The sequence below is a fragment of the Ascaphus truei genome, chromosome 5, assembly GCF_040206685.1.
Source record: "Ascaphus truei isolate aAscTru1 chromosome 5, aAscTru1.hap1, whole genome shotgun sequence".
NCBI classification, from domain to species: Eukaryota; Metazoa; Chordata; class Amphibia; order Anura; family Ascaphidae; genus Ascaphus; species Ascaphus truei.
This window is the reverse complement of record NC_134487.1, coordinates 189,667,468-189,695,003: the sequence shown is the minus strand read 5'-3', so window position 1 is coordinate 189,695,003 and position 27,536 is coordinate 189,667,468. Positions and strand designations below refer to the sequence as shown.

General features: G+C 51.3%; 1 protein-coding gene across 3 annotated transcripts; it reads left to right on the top strand.

The window, feature by feature from the left end:
* Window positions 1–596: 596 nt before the first annotated feature.
* On the top strand, window positions 597–19,692 carry DOK2 (docking protein 2). Of its 3 annotated transcripts, none has more exons than XM_075601429.1 (5): window positions 597–901; window positions 3,359–3,613; window positions 9,629–9,725; window positions 10,320–10,492; window positions 18,262–19,692. In XM_075601429.1, exons 1-5 carry the CDS (start codon window positions 635–637, stop codon window positions 18,946–18,948), a joined length of 1,479 nt encoding a protein of 492 aa, XP_075457544.1. In that variant the 5' UTR covers window positions 597–634; the 3' UTR covers window positions 18,949–19,692. The 3 variants fall into 3 exon arrangements, with proteins under 3 accessions (XP_075457544.1, XP_075457543.1, XP_075457545.1); XM_075601428.1 differs by having other exon boundaries at window positions 3,359–3,646; XM_075601430.1 differs by having other exon boundaries at window positions 787–1,758; window positions 3,359–3,646.
* The last annotated feature ends 7,844 nt before the right edge of the window (window positions 19,693–27,536 follow it).

The following is a 27,536-nucleotide window of genomic DNA, read 5'->3' as shown; positions in this document are numbered from 1 at the left end:
TGGATGCAAATGCGCTTGTGCATAGATCGCGCGAGCGCGACCGGGCAACTGGTACGTCGCATGACAAACTGGTTTGAAGTTTCAGAGTGGCGGCCCGGTCATGGGCGTGGTTCAGTCAATGAGGGCGAACCGCTCACGTGACGTCAAGGGCACGCCCTCGCCACGACCCGCAAAAAGCTGGAAAGCTGTCGGCGGCCCTGTACATACATACACACAGATACCAATGCACACGCATTCATAGAAATACATATACATAATGTACACACACATACAGATATATATATCTATATATCTATCTATATATATATATATATATATATATATATATATATATATATATATATATATATATATACACAGTACAGACACATATACATACATATATACATACTGTATGTACACACGTATACATACATGCATATAGACACACACACACACACACACACACACACACACACACACACACACACACACACACACACACACACACACACACACACACACACACACACACACACACACACACACACACACACACACACACACACACACACACACACACACACACACACACACACACACACACACACATATACACGCCCACGCAGATATAGATACATACATCCCCAAATTAATGACAGTGTCGGTTTCACAGCGGAAACAGGCGACAAGTGAGGGAGGAACTGACAGAGACTGCAAGAAAGAAAGAGGTTGTAAGAGACAGTACAAAAGAGAGAGACTGCAAGAAAGAGTGTGCAAGAGAGAGACAGACAGAAACAAAGAGATTGCAAGAAAGATAGAGACTACAAGAAAAAGAAACAAACTGCAAGAGAGAGACTGCGAGAGCGAGAAAAACTGTAAGAAAGAGGGACAGACTGCAAGAAGGAGAGAGAGACTTCAAGTGAGGGAGACAGACTGCAAGAGAGAGACTACACAAAAGACTGAAGAGTGACTGCAAGAGAGACAAAAAGAAGGAAAGAGAGAGTGTATGCCAGGAGTTGAGAGAGTAGAGGGAGAAAGTGTGCCAGAAGGCAAGAGAGTAGAGAGCATGCCAATAAGGGAGGAGGAGAGAGCGCCCGTAGTGAGGACGAAGAGTGCCAGTAGCGAGGGAAGAGAGAGCGTGTAAATAGTGAGGGACGAAAAAGAGAGTGTGGCAGGAGGAGAGGGAGATAGTGTCAGGACGAGAGGGAGGTGAGGGAGGAGAGTGTGAGGGAGAGTGTGTCAGGAGGTGAGGGAGAGTGTGTCAGCAGGTGAGGGAGAGTGTGCCGGGAGGTGAGGGAGAGTGTGCCGGGAGGTGAGGGAGTGAGTGTGTCAGGAGGTGAGGGAGGGGAGAGTGTGAGGGAGAGTGTGTCAGGAGGTGAAGGAGGAGAGTGCGAGGGAAAGTGTGTCAGGAGGTGAGGGAGGAGAGTGTCAGGAGGTGACGGAGGAGAGAGTGTAAGGGAGAGTGTGTCAGGAGGTTAAGGAGGAGAGTGTCAGGAGGTGAGGGAGGAGAGAATGTGAGGGAGAGTGTCAGGAGGTGAAGGAGGAGAGTGTCAGCAGGTGAGGATAGAGAGTGTGTCAAGAGTTGAGGGAGGGTGTGTCAGGAGGAGAGGGAGGGGAGAGTGTAAAGGAGAGTGTGTCAGGAGGTGAGGGAGGAGAGAGTGTGAGGGAGGAGAGAGTGTGAGGCAGGAGAGAAAGTGTGCAGGTAGTGGTGGTATGGACGGGGGTATAATGAAGCAGGGGTCTCTGTATTTACAGCATCAGCAACGATTTGGGAAGGTGAGTTTTACATACTGTAACAGATATTTGTACCTCAGATGTGGCTACATGCAATGGGCAGCATCAGTGCCTTTCTGTCACACACATGGGCAATGCCAGACACACACACACACACACACACACACACACACACACACACACACACACACACACACACACACACACACACACACACACACACACACACACACACACACACGTCTCACACATAGGCAGTACCAGCCAGTCTCACACATAGGCAGTGCCAGCCTCTCTCTCACACACAGACACTGTGCCAGCCTCACACACACACACGAGTGTGCCAGTCACACATATAGGCAGAGCCAGCCTCTCTCTCACACACAGACACTGTGCCAGCCTCACACACACACACGAGTGTGCCAGGCACACATATAGGCAGTGCCAGCCTCTCTCTCACACACACAGATACTGTGCCACCTTCACACACACACGAGTGTGCCAGTCTCACATATAGGCAGAGCCAGCCTCTCTCTCTCACACACACACACTGTGCCAGCCACACACACACACACACACGTGCCAGTCTCACACATTGGCAGTGCCAGCCACACACACACACACACACACACACACACACACACACACACACACACACACACACACACACACACACACACACACACACACACACACACACACACACACACACACACACACACACACACACACACGTATGCCAGTCTTACACATAGGCACTGCCAGCCTCTCTCACACACACATATACACACACACACGTCTGCCAGTCTCACACATACACACAAGCATACTAATCTCACTCATAGTGCCAGCCTCTCTCACACACACATATACACACACACACGTCTGCCAGTCTCACACATACACACAAGCATACTAATCTCACTCATAGTGCCAGCCTCTCTAACACACACACACATGCCAGTCTTACACATAGGCAGTGCCAGCCTCTCTCACACACACATATACACACACACACACACACACACACACACACACACACACACACGTATGCCAGTCTTACACATAGGCAGTGCCAGCCTCTCTCACACACACATATACACACACACACACACGTGTGCCAGTCTCACACATACACACAAGCATGCTAGTCTCACTCATAGTGCCAGCCTCTCTAACACACGAGCGTGCCAGTCTCTCACACATAGGCAGACCATGCCTCTCTCTCACACACACAAGTGTACCAGCCTCTCTCACACACACACAAGTATGCCAGTCTCTCACACATAGGCAGACCATGCCTCTCTCTCACACACACACAAGTGTACCAGCCTCTCTCACACACACACAAGTATGTCAGTCTCGCACACATAGGCAGACCATGCCTCTCTCTCACACACACACAAGTATGTATGTCTCGCACACATAGGCAGACCATGCCTCTCTCTCACACATACACACAAGTATGTATGTCTCGCACACATAGGCAGACCATGCCTTTCTCTCACACACACAAGTGTACCAGTCTCTCTCAGGTAGACAGAATCAGACACACGTCAGTCTCTTTTACACATGGGCAGTGCAGTGGTCACTGTTTCGTTCTCACATACGGGGCAGTGACACTCTCCTCTCCCATTTACAGAAGTGGCGGAGGGTGTGGGGGGTGTTATATGGAGGTTCCCCCCCGGGCCTGGCACGCCTGGAGCTGTATGAAGGCTCCCAGCCCACAGAGCGGTCTCGCAAGCTGGAGTGCTGGAGATTGGTGCAGCTGAGCGACTGTGTGAGTGTGTCAGAGCGCAGCGGGGAGAGCAGCCCGCGAGACACCCGGACATTTAGCATCGAGACTGCAGAGAGGGTGTACCTGCTCGCCAGCGAGACATCTGAGCACCTCGCCTGGGTGAGAGCACTCTGCAGCCTGGCTTTTCCACAGGTGAGAGTGTACAGTCAGGCGCTGCCTGTCTGTGTGTATATAAGGCTGTCAGTCCATGTACTAGTCTGTCTGTATGTCTGGGTATAAAGCTGTATATCAGGCTTATGTATAAGTTTGACTTTATATAAGTATGTCTGACTGTATATAAGGCGATGGGACCTGTATACTAAGGGGCTATGCACTAAGCAGCGTGTTTTTTCGTCCGATTGGAACATTTTTGCTCGGCCAATAAAAAGTGAAGCCAAAGGCGTGATTCACTAACAAGTTCAGGGCATTTTTTCCGGCCGAGTAAAAATCTGCCCGATCGCGTGAGCTGCTTCCCACCCCCCTGCTATCGTGCTTAAACTTGTAAAGCGCGATAGCTGATAGAATAAAAACTGCCTGTAAGAACTGCATGGAGACGCTGCGTCTCTATGCACAGCTCTCACAGGCGATCGTGAAGCATAAATATACATTTTAATAATACTGTACATGTGCAGGGGGTCTTCTGAGCTGAACCGCATTCGTTTCAGCCTCGGGGACCCCCTACTTCATGAGATACAGACCCTGTTATGGGGTGCCGTATCCCCCTGTGCTTTATAAACTCCTGCCTCATGTGACCGGAGGATTTAAATCCTGCAAGGGGATACCGGAACCCCATAACGGGGCCTGTATCTCATGAAGTAGGGGTCCCCGAGGCTGAAACCAATGCGGTTCAGCTCAGGAGACCCCCTGCTCATTTACACTATGATCAAAACACACATCACAATAAAAAATAATTAATTACCATAGTGGCTATCTGCTATGGTAATGAAGCTGCTTTAATATAATTTTTTTTAATAGTGTGAGGGAGCAGGGGGTCTCCTGAGCTGAACCGCATTGATTTCAGCCTCAGGGACCCCCTGTTTCCCGAGGTACAGGCCCAGATATGGGGTGCCAGTATCCTCCATTATTTACATGTCACTCAACGGGGACGCTTTAAAAATGGTGGCGACACTGACATCCGATGCCCCATATCGGGGCCTGTAACTCAGGAAGCAGGGGGTCCCTGAGCCAGAAATCAATGCGGTTCAGCTCAGGAGACCCCCTGCTCCCGCACACTATTAAAAAAAATGATATTAAAGCAGCGTCATTACCTTAGCGGCTATCCGCTAAGGCAGGGATGAGCAAACTTTTTATGCCGAGCCCCCCTTCTCATCCATGAAATTTCTCGGCCCCCCCCCCATGCCTGATGTAATCAATCACATGGAAAAAAAAAAAAACCTTTATTAAACGGTATACAATGTAAATACAAATACAGCTCAGCCACCTTATAGCGCGGTCCTCGGGGGCCACCCGATCCGACCGCGCTATAACTGGGGTCGCGCTCATTTAAAAAAAAAATATTGCCGCCGCGCGCCCGATCGGGAGGAGGGGGGAAGAGGTGGAGTGAGGCGTCGGCAGCCACCGTACTTCCCCCAGCATTCCCCTTGCACTTCCCCCAGCAGCCTCACTTCTACCAGCAGCGATTTCCCTCCCCCCCCGAACCCCAGCCCGGCACTAACCCCCCCCCCCCCTGCCGCCAGCAGCCCCGCACCCCGGCATCGATCCCCCCAGCCCCACACCAATCACCCTCCCTACCCCCAGCCCCGATCCCCGCAGGCAGCCCCACAATGCCCCAGCAGCTGACACTGGAAGTAGGGGTGTAGGGGGCTGCGAGTGTGCTGTGAGTGTGTGCTGTGTGCAGTGAGTGTGTGCTGTGTGCAGGGAGTGTGTGCTGTGAGTGTGCAGTGTGCTGTGAGTGTGTGTAGTGTGCTGTGAGTGTGTACAGTGTGTGTGAGTGTGTGCTGTGAGTGTGTGCATTGTGCTGTGAGCAGGGGTGGTATGCTGTGAGTGTGTGCAGTGTGTTGTGAGTGTGTGCGCAAAAAAACACATACACTCAATCACAACCAACACAGGCACAACACACACACTCAATCACAACCAACACAGGCACAACACACACACACTCAATCACACCACACACACAGACAGACACAACACAAAATCATAAGTCACAGATTTTCACCTGGGGGGGGGGAGGGGGAGGGGGAGAGGAAGTACTACTGTGAGCCTGCTCCTCCTGTCCCCCATGCTGCTGAAAACTGTGATGGGTAACACAGGAGGAGGAGGGGGTGCCTGTGTGCAGGGAAGGAAAGCCCCGCCCCCTCTGACACAGACAGAGCAGAGAAGCGGTCTCAGCACGGAGCTTCTGGCCGCCCGTGCACAGCTCTGCCCGCCCAAAGGTTTCCCCGCATGCATCCCGCCCCCCCCTAAATAATCTTGCGGCCCCCCCAAGGGGGGGATAAGGCACAATAGCATGTTTATTGTGGACAATTGTCCCCAATAAACATTGCAATACATAACACACCCACCCCCTGTGCCCCCAACAACCCCTAACATACATAAAATATCTATAAAAAAAATTATGCACAGGAATGATACTATAGGCCGGCGGTGGCCCTCGGGTGGTCCCCGAGTTGTCCCCACTGGCCTGCGGTACCAATCCTGTGCCCCCCCCCCCCAAAAATAATACTTTTAAATAAGTACACCCCCCACCCCCTAACACATACAGTACAATAATGGGCAAAATTACTATTATCCACATATGGATAATAGTGCATTTACCCATTTAAAATAAAACATTAAGCAGCATAAATAAAGTAAATAAATCTTGCACTCACCCCTGCCAGGCTGCCACGACGAAGGCCGTCCTCATCCTCATCACCGTCCATGTCCTCCGTTAATATAAACAATACAGAACAATAAAAAAAAAAGACAATTTAATGCCCCCTAACCCCTTAAATCACCATAGCGGTTAGTAACCACTATAGTAATTAAGGGGTTAACCTACCCTCCCCTACTACCCACCCGGTAAGCCTAACCATCCATCCTTGGGGATAATACCCCCTTCACCCACCCCGCTACCCACAATAAAAACAACCCCACAATAAAAAAAGAAGACCCCAAAATTGGATTACAAATAACAGATGAAGAAAAAGAAAGAAGAAAAAGACTTTGGATTATTTTACCTGTGGCCCGTTGCTGTTCATGGATTGGTTCGAGAGCTTGCGGTGTCCCCGGGATTCGGAGGGTGAAGACATATAAAGGTAAGTAAAAAAATGGAATGTATGTTATTTTACTTTTACAGGTTTTTGATTTTGATTTTTATTGTGATTGAATTTTTTTGCAGGGACAATCATTGGTTGTTTTTGCAAATGCTTGTTTTGATGTATTTTAAATGTATTTTGCTTGTTTGTTTAGAAATGTTTGGGCAATTCAATTTTTATTTAATAAGATGTATTTTTTAGTGGTGTTTTAAATAGTTTATTTCAGGGGGAGGGGGGGGCTTGCTTTTTAATAGTGGCTTCTTTTTGGTAGTTTTGGTAGATTTTGTCGGGTGGTGGTTACTTTGAGCTTTAATTTATTTATTAATCGTTTGGTTTTGGTGTTTTAATTGTGAATTGTGGAATTTATTTTGGATTGGATTAATTGATTGTTGGTAATTTAGTTCTGTTTACTTCTTGATTTGTTTTTAATTTCTGATTGTTTGGATGGCATTGGATCTTGTTTGTGATTGTTTCTTTTAGATTGACCATTGACTGTCATAGTGTTAAATGATGCACAGATTATATGGGCATCATGTACCCACTGTGCCATTCAATTGTTTTATTGGCATTTGTTATCTATTTAATTGGCTATGTGGTGTATTTTATTTTGCTATGTGCAGTGTTTGATTTTGATATATGCTGTATTTGATTTTGATATGTGGTGTGTTTGATTTGGCTATGTAATGTTTTTTATTTGGGCCTGTTTTTTTAATCCTTACCTATTTCTTAGAATATTGGTCAATCATGCCCATATTATATGGGCATGATGTACCCACTGTACCAATGAATGGGTGAAGGGTGGGTGTAGTTGCCTGGGGAGGGTGGTTAAGCCTCCTGGGTGGGTAGTGGCAGAGGGTGGGGTTAACCCCCCAATATTACTTTCGCGGTTATTAACCACCAAGGTGATTAAGGGGCTAGGGGACATTAGAATATATTTATTACTGTATGTATGCTTTCTGGCAACGGAGGACATGGACCTAAGCTGAACAGGACGCCCTTCACATTGCCAGGGGTAAGTAGAACTGTTATTATTTACTTTATTAATTTATTAAGTTATTATTTACTTTATTTATGCCTGATAATGTTGTGTTTAATAATGGGTTGTGTTTTATCTATATCTGGATCATAGTTATTTTGCCCATTACTGTACTGTATGTGTTTTGGTGGTGGTGGTCGGGGGGTGGGGGGGTGTATTTATTGAAATGTAGGATACGTTTTATTTTTTTCAATACAGGATTGGTACCGCAGGCAGCGGGGACTCACGGAGACCAACCGAGGACCTACGGAGACCAACCGAGGACACCCGGACACCCACGGGTACCACCCGAGGACCCCTGGACGCCCACGGGTACCACCTGAGGACCCACGGGGGACACCTGCGGGGAAGAACCGGGGGCCCCGCAGCTGGGGGGGGGCCCGGGGACACACAGGGACCACTTGAGAATCCCCAGACCCCGGAGGGAACCACCCGAGGGCCCCCAGACACCTGTGGGGGTGTCCCGGGGAGCCCCAGACACCCGCGGACCCCATTGAGGCCCGCGGGGACCACCTGGAGGCCCACGGAGCCTAGCAGGGACCACCCATCGGGACCACCGGGGACTCCCTCCGTCTTGTGGTATTAATCCTGTTTCTAAAAAAATATTGGTTTTATGTGGGGACACGGGGGGTGGGTTGTGTATTGGTGTTTATTAAATTATTGTAATGGTTACAATGGTATTAAATTGTAATGATTTATTGTGGGACTTAAGAGGTGGGGAGTAGGGCTTGTATGTGTATTGTTTTTATTGTGAGTAGCGGGGGTGGGTGAAGGGGGTATTATCCCCAAGGATGGGTGGGTAGGCCTACCGGGTGTGTAGTGGGGGAGGGTGGGTTAACCCCTTTGGGGGAGTGTGGGTTGACCCCTTAATTACTATAGTGGTTACTAACCGCTAAGGTGGTTAAGGGGTTAGGGGACATTAGATAGTCTCTTTTTATTTTTCTGTATTGTTGGCAGCACCGGAGGACATGGACGGGGATGAGAATGAGGACGGCCTTCCTCGTGGCAGCCTGGCAGGGGTGAGTGCAAGATTTATTTACTTTATTTATGCTGCTTAATGTATTTTAAATGGGAAAATGCACTATTATCAATATGTGGATAATAGTAATTTTGCCCATTATTGTACTGTATGTGTTAGGGGGCGGGGGGGGGGAAGGAGGGCGTGTACTTATTTAAAAGTATTGTTTTTTTGGGGGCACACAATTCGTACCGCAGGTCAGCGGGGACCCCCGGACAACCGCAGGGATCACCTGAAGACCACAGACACACGCGGGGGACACCCGGGGACACCCGCCGGCCTGTTGTATGAATGGTGTGCCTGAAAAAAGGTAAACAAACCTTTTTTGTCTATCGTCAGCTTCTTTTACGCCAGCCATTAGCTGGCGCGTTATTCTGGCGTGCTTTGAAAGCACGATTGAGTTATCGTTGCTTAGAGAATCCCGCTGACTGGCAAAAAACAACGTGTTTGCCGGTTTTTGCCTGATTGGACGTGTTTTTTCACAGGGCTGGAAAAATGCATTTTTAAGGCCGATAAAGCGCTGTTATCACTGCTTAGTGAATCGCACTGCAGGCTGTATCGGCCTTAAAGCCACTTCGCGTTCTTAAATGCAATTATCACTGCGTAGTGCAAAGCCCCCAAAGTGTCTTCATACATACAATGCGCATTGTATAAAGATTTCAATGTACTTTATGAAAAGATATACGAGTACATAGGCCTCTCTCTCTGTACGTGTTTAAAGCTGTTTATCTGTACACTATATAAGGCTGTCTCTGTATATAAGCAGTTTCTAAGTAATCAAAGTTGTCTCTATGTACATATGGCTGTCTCTCTGTGTACAGGAGCGTCTGTCTCTTGAAAGACAGTGCAGTCACACACTCCAGTCAGGAGATCTCCACCTGCAGGATAACTCCCTATACAGCACAAGCAGAGAGACTGGTGAGGGAGCGATGCTCTGCAGAGAAGGGGCTGAGAGATGCACTGCAGGGGCGGGGCAGAGAGAGATGCTCTGCAGGGGAGGGGTAGAGAGAGACACTGCAGGAGAGGGGCAGAGAGAGAGAGACTGCAGGGGAGGGTAGAGAGAGACACTGCAGGGGAGGGGCTGAGAGACACTGCAGGGGAGGGGCTGAGAGGCGCACTGCAGGGGAGGAGCAGAGAGACGCACTGCAGGTGAGGGCTCAAAGACGCACTGCAGGGGAGAGGCAGAGAGAGATACTGCAGGGGAGGGGCAGGGAGAGAGACACTGCAGGGGAGGGGCAGGGAGAGAGACACTGCAGGGGAGGGACAGAGAGAGACACTGCAGGAGGGGCTGGCAGAGTGATGCTCTGCGAGGGGCAGAGAGACACTGTAGGGGAGGACCTGAGAGCGAGATGCTCTGCAGGTGGATGGGCAGCTTTCTAACTGCTTGGGGCAGCAGAGAAAGGAGTTTAGCTGGGGGGACAAGAGGGCGACGCTACTGGGGAGGGACTGCGAGATGCTTTGTAAGAGGAAGAGGTAAAATTGTGATGCTCTGCAGGCTCTGTGTCTCTGTAGGGGGTCAGTTTGAGGTGCGGGTCAGACAGACTGAGGCATCGTCTCGCTGCGGTCTCTCGGGGACGTACACACTGACAGCTGAGAGCGTCGGTCTAACCCTGCGAGAGCGTCAAGGTGGGAGTGTCCTGTACAGCTGGCCTTACCCATTCCTGAGGAGATTCGGGAGAGACAAGGTGAGGAGCGATCTAAACTAAGACTGACACCCTCACACACCATGCGCTCTAATCTGAGACTGCTTCCCCCCACACATCCTGCGCTCGAATCTGAGACTGTTACCTCCCCTCACCCTGTGTTCAAATCTGAAACTCTCCCAGTGCTCTGCCGCTGCTCCTCTCCCACACCCAGCGCTCTGACACTCCTGCTCCCCCCACACCTAGCCATCTGCTGCTGTTCCTTCCCCACACCCAGCGCTCTGACACAGCTCTACCCCACACCCAGCGCATACACTGCTCTCCCCCACACCCAGCGCATACACTTCTCTCCCCCACACCCAACGCTTACACTGCTCTCCCCCACACCCATCACTCACACTGCTCTCCCCCACACCCAGCGCTCTGACACAGCTCTACCCCACACCCAGTGCATACACTGCTCTACCCCACACCCAGCGCTTACACTGCTCTGCCCCACACCAAGCGCATACACTGCTCTACCCCACACCCAGCGCATACACTGCTCTCCCCCACACCCAGCGCTTACACTGCTCTCCCCCCCACCCAGCGCTCACACTGCTCTCCCCCACACCCAGCGCTCACACTGCTCTCCCCCACACCCAGCGCTTACACGGCTCTGCCCCACACCCAGCGCTCACACTGCTCTCCCCCACACCCAGCGCTTACACGGCTCTGCCCCACACCCAGCGCTTACACTGCTCTCCCCCACACCCAGCGCTTACACTGCTCTCCCCCACACCCAGCGCTCACACTGCTCTCCCCCACACCCAGCGCATACACTGCTCTCCCCCACACCCAGCGCATACACTACTCTCCCCCACACCCAGCGCTTACACTGCTCTCCCCCACACACAGCGCTTACACTGCTCTCCCCCACACCCAGCGCTTACACTGCTCTCCCCCACACCCAGCGCATACACTGCTCTACTCCACACCCAGCGCTTACACTGCTCTCCCCCACACCCAGCGCTTACACGGCTCTGCCCCACACCCAGCGCTTACACTGCTCTCCCCCACACCCAGCGCTTACACTGCTCTCCCCCACACCCAGCGCTCACACTGCTCTCCCCCACACCCAGCGCATACACTGCTCTCCCCCACACCCAGCGCATACACTACTCTCCCCCACACCCAGCGCTTACACTGCTCTCCCCCACACACAGCGCTTACACTGCTCTCCCCCACACCCAGCGCTTACATTGCTCTCCCCCACACCCAGCGCTTACACTGCTCTCCCCCACACCCAGCGCTTACACTGCTCTCCCCCACACCCAGCGCTTACACTGCTCTCCCCCACACCCAGCACATACACTGCTCTACCCCACACCCAGCGCATACACTGCTCTCCCCCACACCCAGCGCTTACACTGCTCTCCCCCACACCCAGCGCTCACACTGCTCTCCCCCACACCCAGCGCTTACACTGCTCTCCCCCACACCCAGCGCTCACACTGCTCTACTCCACACCCAGCGCTCACACTGCTCTCCCCCACACCCAGCGCTCACACTGCTCTACTCCACACCCAGCGCTCACACTGCTCTCCCCCACACCCAGCGCTTACACTGCTCTCCCCCACACCCAGCGCTCACACTGCTCTCCCCCACACCCAGCGCTCACACTGCTCTCCCCCACACCCAGCGCTTACACTTTTCTCCCCCACACCAAGTGCATACACTGCTCTCCCCCACACCCAGCGCTTACACTGCTCTCCCCCACACCCAGCGCTCACACTGCTCTACCCCACACCCAGCGCATAAACTGCTCTCCCCCACACCCAACGCTTACACTGCTCTCCCCCACACCCAGCGCTTACACTGCTCTCCCCCACACCCAGCGCTCACACTGCTCTCCCCCACACCCAGCGCTCACACTGCACCCCCCACACCCAGCGCATACACTGCTCTCCCCCACACCCAGCGCTTACACTGCTCTCCCCCACACCCAGCGCTCACACTGCTCTCCCCCACACCCAGCGCTCACACTGCTCTCCCCCACACCCAGCGCTCACACTACTCTCCCCCACACCCAGCACTCACACTACTTTCCCCCACACCCAGCGCTTACACTGCTCTCCCCCACACCCAGCGCTCACACTGCTCTACCCCACACCCAGCGCATACACTGCTCTCCCCCACACCCAACGCTTACACTGCTCTCCCCCACACCCAGCGCTTACACTGCTCTCCCCCACACCCAGCGCTCACACTGCTCTCCCCCACACCCAGCGCTCACACTGCACCCCCCACACCCAGCGCATACACTGCTCTCCCCCACACCCAGCGCTTACACTGCTCTCCCCCACACCCAGCGCTCACACTGCTCTCCCCCACACCCAGCGCTCACACTGCTCTCCCCCACACCCAGCGCTCACACTACTCTCCCCCACACCCAGCACTCACACTACTTTCCCCCACACCCAGCGCTTACACTGCTCTCCCCCACACCCAGCGCTCACACTGCTCTCCCCCACACCCAGCGCTTACACTGCTCTTCCCCACACCCAGCGCTCACACTGCTCTCCCCCACACCCAGCGCTCACACTGCTCTCCCCCACACCCAGCGCATACACTGCTCTCCCCCACACCCAGCGCTTACACTGCTCTCCCCCACACCCAGCGCTTACACTGCTCTCCCCCACACCCAGCGCTTACACTGCATCCCCCACACCCAGCGCTCACACTGCTCTCCCCCACACCCAGCGCTTACACAGCTCTCCCCCACACCCAGCGCTTACACTGCTCTCCCCCACACCCAGCGCTTACACTGCTCTCCCCCACACCCAGCGCTTACACTGCTCTCCCCCACACCCAGCGCTTACACTGCTCTCTCCCACACCCAGCGCTTACACTGCTCTCCCCCACACCCAGCGCTTACACTGCTCTCCCCCACACCCAGCGCTTACACTGCTCTCCCCCACACCCAGCGCTTACACTGCTATACCCCACACCCAGCGCTTACACTGCTCTGCCCCACACCCAGCGCTTACACTGCTCTCCCCCACACCCAGCGCTTACACTGCTCTCCCCCACACCCAGCGCTTACACTGCTCTCCCCCACACCCAGCGCTTACACTGCTCTCCCCCACACCCAGCGCTTACACTGCTCTACCCCACACCCAGCGCATACACTGCTCTCCCCCACACCCAGCGCTTACACTGCACCACCCACACCCAGCGCTTACACTGCTCTCCCCCACACCCAGCGCTTACACTGCTCTCCCCCACTCAGCGCTTACACGGCACCCCCCACACCCAGCGCTCACACTACTCTCCCCCACACCCAGCGCTCACACTGCTCTCCCCCACACCCAGCGCTTACACTGCTCTCCCCCACACACCCAGCGCTTACACCGCTCTCCCCCACACCCAGCGCTTACTCCGCTCTCCCACACACCCAGCACTACACTGCTCTCCCCCACACCCAGCGCTTACACTGCTCTCCCCTACACCCAGCGCTTACACTGCTCCCCCCCACACCCAGCGCTCTGACGTTGCTCCCCCCCCCCACCCAGCACCCTGACGCTGCTTCCCACTCCGACGCTGCTCCTCCCCAACACCCAACGCTCTCACGCTGCTTACCCCCTTCACATCCAGTGCTCTGATGCTGCTCCCCCCTCATACCTAGCACTCTGACGTTCTTCCCCTCCTTACCCAGTGTTCAGACGTTGCTTCCTAGACACCCAGTGCTCAGACGTTGCTTCCTAGACACCCAGTGCTCAGACGTTGCTTCCTAGACTCCCAGTGCTCAGACGTTGCTTCCTAGACACCCAGTGCTCAGACGTTGCTTCCTAGACACCCAGTGCTCAGACGTTGCTTCCTAGACACCCAGTGCTCAGACATTGCTTCCTAGACACCCAGTGCTCAGACGTTGCTTCCTAGACACCCAGTGCTCAGACGTTGCTTCCTAGACACCCAGTGCTCAGACGTTGCTTCCTAGACACCCAGTGCTCAGACGTTGCTTCCTAGACACCCAGTGCTCAGACGTTGCTTCCTAGACACCCAGTGCTCAGACGTTGCTTCCTAGACTCCCAGTGCTCAGACGTTGCTTCCTAGACACCCAGTGCTCAGACGTTGCTTCCTAGACTCCCAGTGCTCAGACTTTGCTTCCTAGACACCCAGTGCTCAGACGTTGCTTCCTAGACTCCCAGTGCTCAGACGTTGCTTCCTAGACACCCAGTTCTCAGACGTTGCTTCCTAGACACCCAGTGCTCAGACGTTGCTTCCTAGACTCCCAGTGCTCAGACGTTGCTTCCTAGACACCCAGTGCTCAGACGTTGCTTCCTAGGCACCCAGTGCTCAGACGTTGCTTCCTAGACTCCCAGTGCTCAGACGTTGCTTCCTAGACACCCAGTGCTCAGACGTTGCTTCCTAGACACCCAGTGCTCAGACTTTGCTTCCTAGACACCCAGTGTTCAGACGTTGCTTCCTAGACTCCCAGTGCTCAGACGTTGCTTCCTAGACACCCAGTGCTCAGACGTTGCTTCCTAGACACCCAGTGCTCAGACGTTGCTTCCTAGACTCCCAGTGCTCAGACGTTGCTTCCTAGACACCCAGTGCTCAGACGTTGCTTCCTAGACTCCCAGTGCTCAGACGTTGCTTCCTAGACACCCAGTGCTCAGACGTTGCTTCCTAGACTCCCAGTGCTCAGACGTTGCTTCCTAGACACCCAGTGTTCAGACGTTGCTTCCTAGACTCCCAGTGCTCAGACGTTGCTTCCTAGACACCCAGTGCTCAGACGTTGCTTCCTAGACACCCAGTGCTCAGACGTTGCTTCCTAGACACCCAGTGCTCAGACGTTGCTTCCTAGACACCCAGTGCTCAGACGTTGCTTCCTAGGCACCCAGTGCTCAGACGTTGCTTCCTAGACACCCAGTGCTCAGACGTTGCTTCCTAGACACCCAGTGCTCAGACTTTGCTTCCTAGACACCCAGTGTTCAGACGTTGCTTCCTAGACTCCCAGTGCTCAGACGTTGCTTCCTAGACACCCAGTGCTCAGACGTTGCTTCCTAGACACCCAGTGCTCAGACGTTGCTTCCTAGACTCCCAGTGCTCAGACGTTGCTTCCTAGACACCCAGTGCTCAGACGTTGCTTCCTAGACTCCCAGTGCTCAGACGTTGCTTCCTAGACACCCAGTGCTCAGACGTTGCTTCCTAGACTCCCAGTGCTCAGACGTTGCTTCCTAGACACCCAGTGCTCAGACGTTGCTTCCTAGACACCCAGTGCTCAGACGTTGCTTCCTAGACACCCAGTGCTCAGACGTTGCTTCCTAGACACCCAGTGCTCAGACGTTGCTTCCTAGACACCCAGTGCTCAGACGTTGCTTCCTAGACTCCCAGTGCTCAGACGTTGCTTCCTAGACACCCAGTGCTCAGACGTTGCTTCCTAGACACCCAGTGTTCAGACGTTGCTTCCTAGACTCCCAGTGCTCAGACGTTGCTTCCTAGACACCCAGTGCTCAGACGTTGCTTCCTAGACTCCCAGTGCTCAGACGTTGCTTCCTAGACACCCAGTGTTCAGACGTTGCTTCCTAGACTCCCAGTGCTCAGACGTTGCTTCCTAGACACCCAGTGCTCAGACGTTGCTTCCTAGACACCCAGTGCTCAGACGTTGCTTCCTAAACACCCAGTGCTCAGACGTTGCTTCCTAGACACCCAGTGCTCAGACGTTGCTTCCTAGACTCCCAGTGCTCAGACGTTGCTTCCTAGACACCCAATGCTCAGACGTTGCTTCCTAGACACCCAGTGCTCAGACGTTGCTTCCTAGACACCCAGTGCTCAGACGTTGCTTCCTAGACTCCCAGTGCTCAGACGTTGCTTCCTAGACACCCAGTGCTCAGACGTTGCTTCCTAGACTCCCAGTGCTCAGACGTTGCTTCCTAGACACCCAGTTCTCAGACGTTGCTTCCTAGACACCCAGTGCTCAGACGTTGCTTCCTAGACTCCCAGTGCTCAGACGTTGCTTCCTAGACACCCAGTGCTCAGACGTTGCTTCCTAGACACCCAGTGCTCAGACGTTGCTTCCTAGGCACCCAGTGCTCAGACGTTGCTTCCTAGACTCCCAGTGCTCAGACGTTGCTTCCTAGACTCCCAGTGTTCAGACGTTGCTTCCTAGACACCCAGTGTTCAGACGTTGCTTCCTAGACTCCCAGTGCTCAGACGTTGCTTCCTAGACACCCAGTGCTCAGACGTTGCTTCCTAGACACCCAGTGCTCAGACTTTGCTTCCTAGACACCCAGTGCTCAGACGTTGCTTCCTAGACACCCAGTGCTCAGACGTTGCTTCCTAGACACCCAGTGCTCAGACGTTGCTTCCTAGACTCCCAGTGCTCAGACGTTGCTTCCTAGGCACCCAGTGCTCAGACGTTGCTTCCTAGACTCCCAGTGCTCAGACGTTGCTTCCTAGACACCCAGTGCTCAGACGTTGCTTCCTAGACACCCAGTGCTCAGACGTTGCTTCCTAGACTCCCAGTGCTCAGACGTTGCTTCCTAGACACCCAGTGCTCAGACGTTGCTTCCTAGACACCCAGTGCTCAGACGTTGCTTCCTAGACTCCCAGTGCTCAGACGTTGCTTCCTAGACACCCAGTGCTCAGACGTTGCTTCCTAGACTCCCAGTGCTCAGACGTTGCTTCCTAGACACCCAGTGTTCAGACGTTGCTTCCTAGACTCCCAGTGCTCAGACGTTGCTTCCTAGACACCCAGTGCTCAGACGTTGCTTCCTAGACACCCAGTGCTCAGACGTTGCTTCCTAGACACCCAGTGCTCAGACGTTGCTTCCTAGACACCCAGTGCTCAGACGTTGCTTCCTAGGCACCCAGTGCTCAGACGTTGCTTCCTAGACACCCAGTGCTCAGACGTTACTTCCTAGACACCCAGTGCTCAGACTTTGCTTCCTAGACACCCAGTGTTCAGACGTTGCTTCCTAGACTCCCAGTGCTCAGACGTTGCTTCCTAGACACCCAGTGCTCAGACGTTGCTTCCTAGACACCCAGTGCTCAGACGTTGCTTCCTAGACTCCCAGTGCTCAGACGTTGCTTCCTAGACACCCAGTGCTCAGACGTTGCTTCCTAGACTCCCAGTGCTCAGACGTTGCTTCCTAGACTCCCAGTGCTCAGACGTTGCTTCCTAGACACCCAGTGCTCAGACGTTGCTTCCTAGACACCCAGTGCTCAGACGTTGCTTCCTAGACTCCCAGTGCTCAGACGTTGCTTCCTAGACACCCAGTGTTCAGACGTTGCTTCCTAGACACCCAGTGCTCAGACGTTGCTTCCTAGACACCCAGTGCTCAGACGTTGCTTCCTAGACACCCAGTGTTCAGACGTTGCTTCCTAGACACCCAGTGCTCAGACGTTGCTTCCTAGACACCCAGTGCTCAGACGTTGCTTCCTAGACACCCAGTGCTCAGACGTTGCTTCCTAGACACCCAGTGCTCAGACGTTGCTTCCTAGACTCCCAGTTCTCAGACTTTGCTTCCTAGACACCCAGTGCTCAGACTTTGCTACCTAGACACCCAGTGCTCAGACGTTGCTTCCTAGACACCCAGTTCTCAGACTTTGCTTCCTAGACACCCAGTGCTCAGACGTTGCTTCCTAGACTCCCAGTGCTCAGACGTTGCTTCCTAGACTCCCAGTGCTCAGACGTTGCTTCATAGACACCCAGTGCTCAGACGTTGCTTCCTAGACACCCAGTGCTGGCACATTGCTCCCCCCCACACCCCCATGCCCTGACGTTGATCCCGCCACTTTCTGACTCTCCTCTCCCCCTCCCTCAGACCATGTTCTCCTTCGAGGCCGGCCGGCGCTGCACTTCAGGAGAGGGCAACTTCGAATTTGAGACGCCCCAAGGGGGGCACATCTTCCAGTCCATTGAATCGGCCATCAGTACCCGCCGTGATTCGCCCATGCCAAGCGGGCAAGAGCCTGCCGCCCCCACCAAGGAGTTCAACTTTCTCCCTCTCCCAAGGCTCCCCCAGCAACCTGCCTCGTCCTCATCCAGGGGCAGCTCCCATCCACTCCCCTGCCCCCTAGGCAGTGGTCGTGGCAAGCTGCCCCCGCCAGAGAGTGATTATGCTGTGCCCTTTGATAAGGTGGCACGCTCCCTGCTGGCATCTGGGTTTGGGACCCTCCTGCAGCAGCCCCCTCCCCAACAGGTGAAGGGGGGTAAGGCTCGTCGGGCAGAACACATATATGACGAGCCAGTACTCCCTCCTCCCGTGTATGATGAGCCAGAGGTGGTGAGGATCGATGCATGGAGGACCCAGGGCAGCGATGCCCACAATGCGGGCTATGAGTATCCATATCAGCCGGGGTTGGATGATTATGCGGTGCCCAGAGGGGGTGACACCCGCAGCGGATGGGGGCATGAGGAAGAAGAGAAGGAGGAGGAGTGGGGGGGTGAGGGAGCAACAGAAAGGGAATATGATAACATTACATTGAGGGGGGCAGGGCAGGAGAGCTGAGAGGGGATGGGCGGGTGACTCTTATGGTGGGACAGTGTGTGTATCTGACACTGGCGTGTGACACTGTGGCATAGATCCACAAAGCTCCGTTAAATAAGGGCTCGCAAAGTGACATTAGCTGAAATGTGACGTTATTTTCCTAGTGGTTAACATGTATCCCCAGATCTGATTATATGAACAAAACAACGCCCATTGTATCTCCCATTGGCATAAGTTTAACGTCACGTTATTGTAGAGCAGTGTCACACTAACTTCCAATAATGTGACCTTAAGTAGGTCTTAAGGTTACTCCTGTCCCGGCCCTGAAATACTATAGGTGTATAAAGTTTCAAGAAAGAGAGGAAAGTGTTACGTTATTAGTCTTTGAAGATATGTGGGGAGGCTTAATGTGATGTTTAGTTAGGCTAAGTCACTTCATGGAGCTTTGTGGATCTGGCCTGGGGTGTCACTGGGTGACACTCGATATAATATTGAGTGTGACACTGTGTATTGAAGGACACTGTGTGTGACACAATGCGAAACTGCGTGCATTATTTGTCTTTTTGCGTTAATAAATAATCAGGTGCAGTTCTCAGGTTACCCAGCTGATGGCAGCATGAGCGTGTGAGTGAGTGTGACACTGTGGGTGTGTGACACGCATAGGCTTAAAGACCCCAAATAATGAACGTGTTAAATGTTTTCATGTGAAGTTATAGCTCTGTGTATGTATACAAAATCTGAATATTAATAAAATAATCTAATGTATGTTTTTTCTCAGAGTGCTGCCATGGTCAGTGTTCTGCATGTCTCTGCTGTCAACACCTGTGATGTATTTTATTGTATGTCTTTATTTATATAGCGCCATTAATGTACATAGCGCTTCACAGTAGTAATACACGTGGGAATCATATAAATAATATAATATAAATAACAGGTCATGGGAATAAGTGCTTCAGACAAACGTAACATTTAGGAAGAGGAGACCCTGCTCCGAGGAGCTTACAATCTAATTGGTATGTAGGAGGAACGTACAGAGACAGTAGGAGGGCATTTTGGTAAGTGCTTCTGCAGGGGGCCAAGCTTTATGTATCGTGTATAGTAATATCTACGGTGCTACTCATATGCTTCTTTAAGCAAGTGTGTCTTAAGGTGGGTCTTAAGGTGGATAGAGAGGGTGCTAGTCGGGTACTGAGGGGAAGGGCATTCCAGAGGTGAGGGGCAGTCAGTGAAAAAGGTTTAAGGCGGGAGAGGGCTTTAGATACAAAGGGGGTAGAAAAAAGACATCCTTGAGCAGAACGCAAGAATCGGGATGGTACATAGCTAGAAATTAGGGCTGAGATGTAAGGAGGGGCAGAAGAGTGTAAAGCTTTAAAAGTGAGGAGGAGAATTGCATGTGTGATACGGGATTTGATAGGAAGCCAGGAGAGGGATTTCAGTAGGGGAGACGCAAAGATAGATTTCGGAAAGAGCAGAGCGGAGACAGGTGAGAGGCAGGAAGGCCGGACAGCAGGAGGTTACAGTAGTCGAGACGGGAGAGAATGAGGGCCTTTTAGCAATTGAGCAACAGAGGAAAGGGCGTATCTTTGTTATATTGCTGAGGAAAAAGCGACAAATATCATTTGTGTATAACCCTCCCTGCCTCTTCTCATACATACAGAGTACACATTAGCATGGATGTCATCTGTTGCACTCGCCTGTCTGTACCCTTAACAAGTTGCATCCCCAGGTGCTTGCTCTTAACACACTGGGGAGGTACGGACACTTGACTGACTTCTCTTCATGGACCCGTCCCTGTGCTGCATAACGTCCATTATGCTCGGTCACTATGGGCCCCTTCTTGGTCCCTGGCCGACTCAATATATTTAGGGGATCTACACCCCATCCCTGTCTTTGAACTGCCACTTCTAGACAGAGAAGAATTTGAGGCCTGTGTGGATCTGCCTGTAGAGCTGATCCTATGGCACATGGTGCCCTCCTCATAGGGACCTCCATGGCGTGCCTGCCTACTCTTCTATTAATCATTGGATTCACCTTAGCCATATCTCTGGACCTTATCTGAAGGGGCACTGTCTATCACGGTAGACCAGGTCTTATCTACACATTAATACCGGGATTCTGCCCTGAGCACACAAGTTGGGTAAAATAAATTGTAATTTATTTCTTTTCAGACAGACACACAAATCTTCACAATATACACTCAATAAAACACTTACTGGGATGGGGAAACGAAAACAAATGTCCTTGGAATTAAACAAAGTCTCTGGGAAGCCCTACACGTATGCAAGTGGGTGTGCAAAAGGATCCATGTAGCAGTTCCTGGCTGTGGGGCGCAACTTGCCAGCCCTATATCTCAGCCAACAGGAAAAAGTTAGTTCAGTCCCTACAGGGTTCGTTCGGGAACCCTTAGCTCTAACGAATTCCAGAAGAGGTGGATGATCCTTGGTTACGATATTATTAACCCCTCACACTCCGGAACCGCAGACGCTGGAACTTGGTCAAATCGTTGTTAAAATCAGATGAATCTGACTGGGACTTTTGATAGGGTGCAGGGTCCTATACTTAACATATGCACCCAATCCCGCCCGTGGGAATATTTTCCCCACCTATCCCCGACTTGCCAGTACTTCACAGAAAGGGCAGGAGTTGCCTCCCGGTTTGCACGGAGCATTTGTCAACTTCACACCTGAGCTCCTTAGCATACCGGGGTCAGACCCTTACCTGGCGACACTGAATCTGGGATTTGGCCACCAAGTGTGAAGTACCCATACTTTACACCGGTATCTGGTACTCACAATATCCTGGCCCTCCTAACACCTAGGATTGCTGAGGCTTTTCAACTCCGGATTTCTCATAGACATTGAGCCACCCTCTCTGCAGGATGTCTTTGAAGCACAGAGTTGAGAAATCCCTCAGTTCATTCACCCTTAGCATATTTGCATTCTAAAGGATTTTTCCCGGGCTCGCAGAAAAAAGTTTTCCTGTTTTCACATTTAAAACCAACAGTATAACACAGTTTATTAATACAGTATGTTTTGCTTGTGCCACTACTATAAACTTTATATGTGTGTGTATGGTTTCTTTATCCCTCACAGCATTTTAAAAATTATAGTGCTAGCTTATTCTGTTCGCGAGTTAGCTTATTTAATTGAACGGGCTATGATGTGGTTTTGCGGTTTAACGCAATTCTCACGTCAATTGACTTTCCCTCTTTCAAGTTATGAAGCTAACAAGGTAGCGGATACATTTTGATAGAAACCACTTCAGCTAGACAGCAAAACACTTTCTCACTTAACCTTGCGGATGTGAGGTTGAAAGCTTAGAAAGTGATCCCTATACTTTCAACGCGGCCACCCATACATAGCCACGCGTCTTCAATCAGCGCTTGGTTTAGCTCTCACAGCTCCCTCTAGTGTCTCAAAACCAATTGGCACAGTTTGAATACATTCCTATTACTGCAGCTAGGGAATGAGCTGCAAAATGGGGACAAGAAAGATGGTGTAGGGGAAAACATCAGTGTGGTGCACATACAGTTAACCCCTTCAGTCCCAATCTGATTTAGGGTTACTGGATGGTAAAGTTGAATTCCTGAAAAGCAAGACTCCAGCGCAAGAGCTTGGCATTTTCCCCCGACACCCTCTGCAACCAACTTAACGGGTTGTAGTCTGTGATTACTGTGAATGACCTGCCGTAGAGATAGGGCTGAAGCTTCCTAAGAGCCCATACAATGGCCAGACATTCCTTTTCAATGGTGGCATATGCCACCTCTCTGGGCAGCAGCTTGTGGCTCAGATATACCGCTGGGTGTTCACTGCCCTCCTACCCCACTTAGCTGAGTACAGCACCGATGCCATAGTCCGAGGCATCAGTCTGCACAAAAAACTTTCTCATGCCAAGCGGGCAAGAGCCTGCCGCCCCCACCAAGGAGTTCAACTTTCTCCCTCTCCCAAGGCTCCCCCAGCAACCTGCCTCGTCCTCATCCAGGGGCAGCTCCCATCCACTCCCCTGCCCCCTAGGCAGTGGTCGTGGCAAGCTGCCCCCGCCAGAGAGTGATTATGCTGTGCCCTTTGATAAGGTGGCACGCTCCCTGCTGGCATCTGGGTTTGGGACCCTCCTGCAGCAGCCCCCTCCCCAACAGGTGAAGGGGGGTAAGGCTCGTCGGGCAGAACACATATATGACGAGCCAGTACTCCCTCCTCCCGTGTATGATGAGCCAGAGGTGGTGAGGATCGATGCATGGAGGACCCAGGGCAGCGATGCCCACAATGCGGGCTATGAGTATCCATATCAGCCGGGGTTGGATGATTATGCGGTGCCCAGAGGGGGTGACACCCGCAGCGGATGGGGGCATGAGGAAGAAGAGAAGGAGGAGGAGTGGGGGGGTGAGGGAGCAACAGAAAGGGAATATGATAACATTACATTGAGGGGGGCAGGGCAGGAGAGCTGAGAGGGGATGGGCGGGTGACGCTTATGGTGCGACAGTGTGTGTATCTGACACTGGCGTGTGACACTGTGGCATAGATCCACAAAGCTCCGTTAAATAAGGGCTCGCAAAGTGACATTAGCTGAAATGTGACGTTATTTTCCTAGTGGTTAACATGTATCCCCAGATCTGATTATATGAACAAAACAACGCCCATTGTATCTCCCATTGGCATAAGTTTAACGTCACGTTATTGTAGAGCAGTGTCACACTAACTTCCAATAATGTGACCTTAAGTAGGTCTTAAGGTTACTCCTGTCCCGGCCCTGAAATACTATAGGTGTATAAAGTTTCAAGAAAGAGAGGAAAGTGTTACGTTATTAGTCTTTGAAGATATGTGGGGAGGCTTAATGTGATGTTTAGTTAGGCTAAGTCACTTCATGGAGCTTTGTGGATCTGGCCTGGGGTGTCACTGGGTGACACTCGATATAATATTGAGTGTGACACTGTGTATTGAAGGACACTGTGTGTGACACAATGCGAAACTGCGTGCATTATTTGTCTTTTTGCGTTAATAAATAATCAGGTGCAGTTCTCAGGTTACCCAGCTGATGGCAGCATGAGCGTGTGAGTGAGTGTGACACTGTGGGTGTGTGACACGCATAGGCTTAAAGACCCCAAATAATGAACGTGTTAAATGTTTTCATGTGAAGTTATAGCTCTGTGTATGTATACAAAATCTGAATATTAATAAAATAATCTAATGTATGTTTTTTCTCAGAGTGCTGCCATGGTCAGTGTTCTGCATGTCTCTGCTGTCAACACCTGTGATGTATTTTATTGTATGTCTTTATTTATATAGCGCCATTAATGTACATAGCGCTTCACAGTAGTAATACACGTGGGAATCATATAAATAATATAATATAAATAACAGGTCATGGGAATAAGTGCTTCAGACAAACGTAACATTTAGGAAGAGGAGACCCTGCTCCGAGGAGCTTACAATCTAATTGGTATGTAGGAGGAACGTACAGAGACAGTAGGAGGGCATTTTGGTAAGTGCTTCTGCAGGGGGCCAAGCTTTATGTATCGTGTATAGTAATATCTACGGTGCTACTCATATGCTTCTTTAAGCAAGTGTGTCTTAAGGTGGGTCTTAAGGTGGATAGAGAGGATGCTAGTCGGGTACTGAGGGGAAGGGCATTCCAGAGGTGAGGGGCAGTCAGTGAAAAAGGTTTAAGGCGGGAGAGGGCTTTAGATACAAAGGGGGTAGAAAGAAGACATCCTTGAGCAGAACGCAAGAATCGGGATGGTGCATAGCGAGAAATTAGGGCTGAGATGTAAGGAGGGGCAGAAGAGTGTAAAGCTTTAAAAGTGAGGAGGAGAATTGCATGTGTGATACGGGATTTGATAGGAAGCCAGGAGAGGGATTTCAGTAGGGGAGACGCAAAGATAGATTTCGGAAAGAGCAGAGCGGAGACAGGTGAGAGGCAGGAAGGCCGGACAGCAGGAGGTTACAGTAGTCGAGACGGGAGAGAATGAGGGCCTTTTAGCAGTTGAGCAACAGAGGAAAGGGCGTATCTTTGTTATATTGCTGAGGAAAAAGCGACAAATATCATTTGTGTATAACCCTCCCTGCCTCTTCTCATACATACAGAGTACACATTAGCATGGATGTCATCTGTTGCACTCGCCTGTCTGTACCCTTAACAAGTTGCATCCCCAGATGCTTGCTCTTAACACACTGGGGAGGTACGGACACTTGACTGACTTCTCTTCATGGACCCGTCCCTGTGCTGCATAACGTCCATTATGCTCGGTCACTATGGGCCCCTTCTTGGTCCCTGGCCGACTCAATATATTTAGGGGATCTACACCCCATCCCTGTCTTTGAACTGCCACTTCTAGACAGAGAAGAATTTGAGGCCTGTGTGGATCTGCCTGTAGAGCTGATCCTATGGCACATGGTGCCCTCCTCATAGGGACCTCCATGGCGTGCCTGCCTACTCTTTTGTTAATCATTGGATTCACCTTAGCCATATCTCTGGACCTTATCTGAAGGGGCACTGTCTATCACGGTAGACCAGGTCTTATCTACACATTAATACCGGGATTCTGCCCTGAGCACACAAGTTAGGTAAAATAAATTGTAATTTATTTCTTTTCAGACAGACACACAAATCTTCACAATATACACTCAATAAAACACTTACTGGGATGGGGAAACGAAAACAAATGTCCTTGGAATTAAACAAAGTCTCTGGGAAGCCCTACACGTATGCAAGTGGGTGTGCAAAAGGATCCATGTAGCAGTTCCTGGCTGTGGGGCGCAACTTGCCAGCCCTATATCTCAGCCAACAGGAAAAAGTTAGTTCAGTCCCTACAGGGTTCGTTCGGGAACCCTTAGCTCTAACGAATTCCAGAAGAGGTGGATGATCCTTGGTTACGATATTATTAACCCCTCACACTCCGGAACCGCAGACGCTGGAACTTGGTCAAATCGTTGTTAAAATCAGATGAATCTGACTGGGACTTTTGATAGGGTGCAGGGTCCTATACTTAACATATGCACCCAATCCCGCCCGTGGGAATATTTTCCCCACCTATCCCCGACTTGCCAGTACTTCACAGAAAGGGCAGGAGTTGCCTCCCGGTTTGCACGGAGCATGTGTCAACTTCACACCTGAGCTCCTTAGCATACCGGGGTCAGACCCTTACCTGGCGACACTGAATCTGGGATTTGGCCACCAAGTGTGAAGTACCCATACTTTACACCGGTATCTGGTACTCACAATATCCTGGCCCTCCTAACACCTAGGATTGCTGAGGCTTTTCAACTCCGGATTTCTCATAGACATTGAGCCACCCTCTCTGCAGGATGTCTTTGAAGCACAGAGTTGAGAAATCCCTCAGTTCATTCACCCTTAGCATATTTGCATTCTAAAGGATTTTTCCCGGGCTCGCAGAAAAAAGTTTTCCTGTTTTCACATTTAAAACCAACAGTATAACACAGTTTATTAATACAGTATGTTTTGCTTGTGCCACTACTATAAACTTTATATGTGTGTGTATGGTTTCTTTATCCCTCACAGCATTTTAAAAATTATAGTGCTAGCTTATTCTGTTCGCGAGTTAGCTTATTTAATTGAACGGGCTATGATGTGGTTTTGCGGTTTAACGCAATTCTCACGTCAATTGACTTTCCCTCTTTCAAGTTATGAAGCTAACAAGGTAGCGGATACATTTTGATAGAAACCACTTCAGCTAGACAGCAAAACACTTTCTCACTTAACCTTGCGGATGTGAGGTTGAAAGCTTAGAAAGTGATCCCTATACTTTCAACGCGGCCACCCATACATAGCCACGCGTCTTCAATCAGCGCTTGGTTTAGCTCTCACAGCTCCCTCTAGTGTCTCAAAACCAATTGGCACAGTTTGAATACATTCCTATTACTGCAGCTAGGGAATGAGCTGCAAAATGGGGACAAGAAAGATGGTGTAGGGGAAAACATCAGTGTGGTGCACATACAGTTAACCCCTTCAGTCCCAATCTGATTTAGGGTTACTGGATGGTGAAGTTGAATTCCTGAAAAGCAAGACTCCAGCGCAAGAGCTTGGCATTTCCCCCCGACACCCTCTGCAACCAACTTAACGGGTTGTGGTCTGTGATTACTGTGAATGACCTGCCGTAGAGATAGGGCTGAAGCTTCCTAAGAGCCCATACAATGGCCAGACATTCCTTTTCAATGGTGGCATATGCCACCTCTCTGGGCAGCAGCTTGTGGCTCAGATATACCGCTGGGTGTTCACTGCCCTCCTACCCCACTTAGCTGAGTACAGCACCGATGCCATAGTCCGAGGCATCAGTCTGCACCAAAAACTTTTCTGAGTAATCTGGGGCAGCAAGGATGGGGGCACTGGCCAGTGCAGTCTTCAGTGCCTGGAAGGAAGCTTCACAGGCTGGAGACCAGACAACCAGTACAGACAGTCGCTTTTGGGTCAAGTCAGTCAGGCATTTTGCTACTGTACTGAGGATTCCAAAGCCTGGTAGAATAAGAATATATACTTCTGGGTCCCCTTTCGACAACAAATTTACCTTTCAGCATTAGTTGTACTTCAAATTTCCTTAATTATAGCGACAAACTTCCTGTAGTAGCCTGCGGTGCCTAAGAAAGCCATAACCTGCT

Coding starts and splice junctions, on each gene's coding strand:
- DOK2 (XM_075601428.1), top strand. CDS start 635: ATGACAGTGTCGGTTTCACAGCGGAAACAGGCGACAAGTGAGGGAGGA. Junction 3,647..9,628: donor GCAGCCTGGCTTTTCCACAG/GTGAGAGTGTAC, acceptor CTCTGTGTACAG/GAGCGTCTGTCTCTTGAAAG. Junction 9,726..10,319: donor CAGCACAAGCAGAGAGACTG/GTGAGGGAGCGA, acceptor GTGTCTCTGTAG/GGGGTCAGTTTGAGGTGCGG.